Genomic DNA, 7,017 nt, shown 5'->3' with positions numbered 1-7,017 from the left:
CTGAAGCCTACCAATTGATTGATACTTGTCAATGATCAAAGGGTGAGTAAAAGTGGCGATTACCCAATACAAAATTCTGAAATCTGAAATGCTCCAAAATCTGAAACTTTATGAGTGCTGACATGAGATAGTGACACCTTCATTTTCCAAATGTTCGATGTATACAAACCCTGTTTCACACACATAATTATTGAAAATATTATATAAAATTACTTTTGGGCTATGTGTATAAGGTGTAATTTCATGTTTAGACTTTGGTCCCATCCTCTAAATATTCTCATTATATATACACAAATATACTAACTTTTTTTTTTAATTCAAAATACAAGACACTTCTGGTCACAAGCATCTTGGATGAGGCATATTCAACCTGTATATTGGCAATATGTAGAAAAATATATCATGAGTGCCCTGTCAATTAAGGCCTTTAGATGCTTATTAAGAAGTTAGCATATCATTTAAAATTCCTTGTGAATGAAGCATAAATAGGTGGATTATTTTTACTAATTTTCCTGAATTTTAAAACCAGAAGCTATTCATTCTCCTGCAGTAGAAGTAACTGGTCACAGGTTAAATTAACTATTATGTTATGAACAAAGGTATAACCACAAGTTTGTTTTATTATTATTTTTTTTTTTACTTTTTACTAATCTTTGGACAGAACCCTACAATTTACTGATGGAAAGAAAGGCAATCATAGGCAACTATATTTGATTCATTTCATATTTTTTTTCTTTTGTGACACTTTAAGTTTCTCTTTGCAGAAAAGCCAGTATCAAAAACTACTGATTCTTGGAGCGTTGCTGGAAGTTTATAAACAAAATTTTCCAACACATAGAAAAGGCAAAATTGAAGTAAATATCAAGTTAGCAAAAGTGTCTGGTCAAATTGTCTTAGTTTCAAAAGTTTATTGAATAGATGACATCTCAAAAATGAAATAGATAATTGAAACTGGAGATGAAAATTGAAGAGGAGGGTTGGAGTTCAAGATTATAGGACATAAATTTCTAAGATGTGTATCTGTGTATGGCTGTTGTCCTGGGAAGGTTTTTACCATCTCTATGTCCTTGAACTTTACAAGCAATAACATAAGGAATACTCTAGGTCATTATGTCAATTTACATGGTTTTCCCAAACTATAGAGATGCCAGGTTTCAGAATTGCCCAAACCTATGTAGTAAGCTGATATTAATTGTTAAACTCTGGACAGAAATGGACATCCCATGAACTGTTCAGAATGAAGATCTCCCCAGAGTCTGCCATTCTGCATCACCTTCATTGCTGGGGATGATGAGGCAACCTGAGGGCTTTAGTGTGGAAACACAAGTTCATAATCATGCTCCTGGGTGCCAGAAGAAGCCCTAGTAACAGACGTCCTAACAAGGGCATATTCTGTTTCTGATCCTTCTCTAAGCAATCTCACTCTCCTTGTGATGGAGTCAATGTTCTCATAATCACCATCATGGGAGGTCAGGGAGGGCTTCTGATGGGGGATGTGATTAATGACAGTGTAGCACACTTCTTCAGAACCACTGCCAGTCTCCTGCCAAGCACAAAGAGAAAAGAAATCAAGGATCCAGGATCCTCCATTAAATTGAACTCAAAGCCCCATCTTCTTTTCTTCTTCTGTACACCATCAGGTGAACAAAGATACACCATTGGCCCATACACCTCAAATACCCAAAGCCCTTGCTCCATGTCCTGGTGTCTTTGAGACCTTATTTTAGCAATATAAACTGTGCTCTAAGCTGACTCCAAGAATAAGTCAAATTACTCATTCTGCTTTCATTTTTTCCTACATGATAAAAAGAGAAAAGAAGAGAAACTGCTTTTTTCTGGAGAAAAGCAGTTGTATATTTTAGGTCTCACATTTTAAGATGTAATGTATGCAACAGTCAGATCACAGTATATACTAGGTCATTGACCTAATAACCTAGATCAATGATTAATCAAGTCATATATTGACAAATTTTTATAAAATAAAATGGTAATAATAACAAATAGAATTTAAGTACATTTTAATAGCATAGGCAGTAAAGGAAGGAAAAAATAAAGCATTAACAATATACTAATTAAATCCATAAAATGCTTATAATGCAATGTTAAAAAATAAATATATTTTTCATGAATCATTGATTTCTACCATATTTGTAAATATAAATTCTAGTTCCTGTACATAAAGACTGAAAGGGAATGTGGAAAGCTAAAAAGAATTACTGTGTTTTATGGCAGTCAGATTATAAGGGTAAATTTATTTGATATCATTTATTTTTGTTATAATAGCTTTGAAAATTATAATAATAGACCAGTAGAACTGGGATAAAAATGATAAGAACTTGCTAAATACCTGAATCATTAAAAATAGTTGTTAATTTTTTACTTCCTTCCATTTCTACATTGAAATTACCAACTACGTTTTTAAAAATATTAAAGATTTCTAAAGTCCATTCAGCAATTGCAAATAAAGGAACACAGATCCTACCCTTGAATAAAATCATCCTTTTGGCATTTCTCATATAAATGTAATGAAAGCTTATTTGGCTTTTTATTTCGGTTTGATTTTGCTTTTTAATTACCTGATTAGAAGTAGATGAAATTTCTTGAACTGGAGGATAAAAAAAAAATAAAAGGAAAGCAACATAAGACTTTAGACTTTCACCAGTTGAGGAAAAGATGAAGAGTATACAATACAGTGATAAAATTGCAGAGAGGCCCATTATCTAAATATTTGACATTGTTTGATCTTATAGTTAAGGTTCCCAAGGCTAAATGACAAGATCAAGGAGGAACATGTGTTCTTATACATTGCAAGTCTACTGAAAAAACTAGATTTGGGAACTCAGCAATAAAATATTATTTATAAACAAGCTATGGCAATGAAGTATAAAGGAAGAATGATTATACCTGAAAATTTTAAAAATAAGTTTTACCTAAGTATCACAGGAAAATCACGTAATTCTCAAAAAGAACAATCACTGTAGAGACAGGCACAGAAATAACAAGAGTAACTAATTATTTCAAATTACATATACAGATTCAAGTTGATTCTATCTGTAAACACTGAACCACTTTATTGATATATACAGTTAGTCTTAAATCTTCTACTCTTTTTTTTAATAAACAAGCTAAAATTAGGGAGGTCACTAAATACTAAATATGGTGATCATTCCTTATTTATAAGAAGAAAATTGACTATGAAATCTACAACCTATTAAGTTTGGTAATGGTTTGTAGCAAAATCTTAGACTATATTAAGCAAATGAAACAGGTTCTGTGAAACAAAGTAAGCTAAGAATTTGTAATACCTAATCATTCTTCACAAATAATTTCTAATACCTAGCCATTCTTCACACATTCAATGCATTGATTCAAATATAGAATTTATGCACATCCATGTAATCATGCATCTTTATAAGTGTAGCCACATGTATTAATTTAATTAAACAAATGTCTTGATTTTCATATTGTTTTATAATCATTAACTGAGGAAATTATGTAGCCTGAATACAATTCAATTACAGCATTGAAGACAATGGTTTGGAGAGCCACATTTAGGTATGAAAGGCATGTAGAAATCAAAAACTATTGGGTATAGGGGTTGCTGCTTTGGATGCCAAAGTTGTTAAAATATTTAACTCATATTAAGTCTCATATTGAAAACATGAAATACGCCATGACTATGTTAAAGGCCAGTCGGGTGAATATCCTGAGTAGACTTCCCTTGTGAAGATAAGGCATTGATTGGAGAGAACATGACCCTTAGAATCAAAATGGGAATATCTGAAAGGATTTCTAACTGTATCTATCTGAATCCCAATCTCCAACCAATCTCTTTTGTCATATGAGGTACTCCCTTTGGTCTGAAATAATGAAGTTCTTCCTTTCTTACTTGAAAACTCTCAGGAAATCATCTTGCAAAGGAAAGCTAAATATTATACCTCACCAAGAACAAATCATTATACTCAAACTGAAAATGAAAATCAGATTAAAGCATTCTCTAGAAATAAAGTATATTATGGCAGGAAAAGAATATTTATACTACTGAAATCCCCATCTGCCAAAATCAAGCAAACTAAATGACAAGTTTAGCAATATGGTATTTTTTATTGAATAGATTCTGCAACTATAAAAGGAAGGATATATATTTTGTGGGCCTGAACATCTTAGTAGTAGTATACTTAACACAATGTTTGGGCTTAGCGTTGCAGCTCACAGATTTGAGAGCACTTTTAAATAGAGTGGCTGCCCAGAAGCAGGTATTAGTAATGGCTCATGTTAAATGTCACTGGTGTTTTAGGTTATGTTAGTCTCATTTTGCTCCTATAACAAATTAGCACAAACTTAATGGCACAAAACAATGAAATCTATTATTCTGTAGTTATGGGGATTGGAATTGTGAAATGAATTTCACTGGACTAAAATCAAAGTGTTGGTGAGGCTGCAGCTCTTCCTGGAGACTCCTGGGGAGACTTTTCCTATCCCACCATCGGGCATCACTCATTCCTCAGATCACAGCCCTCTTGGTGTTTAATGGCAGAGATGTAAAGACAGCAATGGCTGTGGGGTTATTCTCATGATGCTTCACTCCAGCATTTTCTCTTTTTTTTATTCTTCTACCTTTTAAGGACCTTTATGATTACCTTATGTTCACTTCAGTAATTAAGGACAATCTCACCACCTTATGATACTTAATTTAATCACATCTGCTAAGTTCCTCCTGTCATATTTAAAAAAAACCATATTCTTAGGCTCTGAAGATTCAGATATGGATATATTTTAGGAACTTTATTCTGCCTATCACACTTGTATTTCTTGTTATTAAAAAAACAGGAAAGTATCTAAATATGTAGGACTATATATGAATATTAAAGTGAATATGTTAATATAACCTGCTGAATGGCAAACTCTTTTCTCCAAGTTCATGAAATACAGAATGATGAACATTGCATCATTTTCTTTACCTATTTTTTTTATTTTTAATAAATCTGGTAACCGTACAATGATTTGTAAGGAGCCTAAAATGTCTTTTGTGCAACTTAGCCCAGTTATTGTGACTTAACTGCCAATTGGTGACAGGGATGGTTAAAAGCAATAGTCTTAACAGTATGAGAATCTGGGCTCAGTGACATCATCTGGTTTGGTTTAGAGGTCAAGCAAATACCATTAGTATTAGGAGATGAAGCATAAGTGGTCCACAGCACTGAACTCAAGATGTCAGCCTAAATGACTGCTCCAACAGACTATTGTGGAAAGAGTGAAAAATATAAAGGCTGACTTAATAGTTGCTTCTGGAGTTCATAAATGGAGAACATTTGTGGTTCAAGGCTGAGCAAGGGACCAAAGAAAATTCCCTGAAGGAATCTCCTTTGTACCTTAGCTCATTAATCAGAGTATAGCTCATTAATTAGAATACAGAGGAAAATACAGCTTTTTCCTGTGTCTGTTTCATAGTAAGTGGCAAAAGTCCGTAAATATGTCCTGTGAATTTCACAGAGACTTGAAATCATGAGTAAAACAGGTACGTCAACCCACCATCAGCATCATCATATTGATTCTCCTAACTTACTCTGCCATCATGGTCCAAATTAGATGTGAATAACATAAATTAAAAGCAATATATCTTCCCTACAGAAGTCAGAAAATTATTTATTTGAGTATCAAGAAGATGCCAGAGTGGCAATTTTGATTACATCCCCATTTAGTTTTCCTTTTGGATTGCATAAAGGATGACTGAGTATGTGATATTTTCCAAACTTGATTAGATGGTAACGTCAGTTGCTTGTACTATTGCTAATGAGATCTCCTTACTGAATTAATATAATGTCAGGCATATAATATCCATGTGCTTCCACATGGAGGGACACTAGCTTCACTAGTATATTCCAAGGCTTCATTAATATCTGTATTTGCAGGAAGATTAGTCATTTACTGTATCCATAGGACATAATATGGATCTACTACACTTAAGACATCAGGTTGATGAATCCTGGTAAACAGGAAGGAAGGGGTACACAAGGCAACTTAAACCCCATAGGACACCAAAAGGAAGAGATACACTAGGCAACTTTAACCCATAGCATACCAAAAGAAAATAAAGGAGCCTGCATCTCCATAAACTCTTTGGGTTTAGTGGTCTGAATTATTTCAGGACAACCCCATCCAAATCAAGTTTCATCTCTTCTCTTTGTAAGAGTAGAATAGTATTTGGTGAGCCTCTTAAAATCTGGGTAATCCCAGCTGGAATTGGGCTCAGAGTAAGAAACTCTCTGGTAACAAAATTAATAAAATAAAAAATTTGGTTCTATTAAAAATACTAAAAAAATGAATGAACTTTACTACAATCAACTAAGGAAATAATAGACAGAAAGTACATGTGTTCATGCACACACATACTCAGAAACAGTGTTAAGAATGGACAAAAGGCTTGGTGCTCATAGCACAGTGGTCATAGTGCCTGTCACATACACTGAGGGTTATGGGTTCAAACCTGGCCTGGGCCAGCTAAACAACAACTGCAAAAAAAAGCCAGGCATCATGGCAGGAGCTTGTGGTCCTAGCTGCTTGGGAGGCTGAGGCAAGAGAATCGCATAAGCCCAAGAATTTGAGGTTGCTGGAGCTGTGACACCACAGCATTCTACCAAGGGCAACATAATGAGACCCTGTCTCAAAAAAAAAAAAAAGAATGGACAAGAGAGTGTCATGATAGGGCATTAAATATATGAGGGCATAGTAAACAACTTTAAGGACTTTAAAAATTTTAAATGAGGGTGGCGCCTGCAGCTGAAAGGAGTAGGGTGCTGGCCCCATATGCCGGAGGTGGCAGGTTGAAACCCAGCCCCGGCCAAAAACTGAAAAAAAAAAAATTTAATTGAAAGGAAAAATTTGATGAGAAATTCAACTTTCTCACATGCTCATAAGAGCAATAAAACACTAAAATAGTCCATATAGTCCAGTTGGAGGGGATAAGAAGGAAGTAGGATGGGGAAGAGCGGAGGTCATATGGTAGAAGGAGGGAGG

At 34.2% G+C, this 7,017-nt stretch overlaps 1 protein-coding gene across 1 annotated transcript; it reads right to left on the bottom strand.

The window, feature by feature from the left end:
- Window positions 1-1,309: 1,309 nt before the first annotated feature.
- GCSAML (germinal center associated signaling and motility like) lies at window positions 1,310-5,577 on the bottom strand. The gene is made up of 4 exons (XM_012813837.1): window positions 5,567-5,577; window positions 5,426-5,478; window positions 2,577-2,605; window positions 1,310-1,543 (listed from the first exon to the last, which is right to left on the bottom strand). Exons 1-4 carry the CDS (start codon window positions 5,575-5,577, stop codon window positions 1,310-1,312), a joined length of 327 nt encoding a protein of 108 aa, XP_012669291.1.
- Window positions 5,578-7,017: the final 1,440 nt, after the last annotated feature.

This window comes from Otolemur garnettii, unplaced genomic scaffold, assembly GCF_000181295.1.
Source record: "Otolemur garnettii isolate 467f Iridium unplaced genomic scaffold, OtoGar3 scaffold00313, whole genome shotgun sequence".
Lineage (NCBI taxonomy): Eukaryota > Metazoa > Chordata > Mammalia > Primates > Galagidae > Otolemur > Otolemur garnettii.
The sequence above is the reverse complement of the archived record's forward strand: the minus strand, read 5'-3'. Positions and strand labels throughout refer to the sequence as shown.

Coding starts and splice junctions, on each gene's coding strand:
- GCSAML (XM_012813837.1), bottom strand. Junction 2,606..5,425: donor AACAGACACAGGAAAAAGCT/GTATTTTCCTCT, acceptor TTTATCCTCCAG/TTCAAGAAATTTCATCTACT. Junction 1,544..2,576: donor TTTCATCTACTTCTAATCAG/GTAATTAAAAAG, acceptor TGTGCTTGGCAG/GAGACTGGCAGTGGTTCTGA.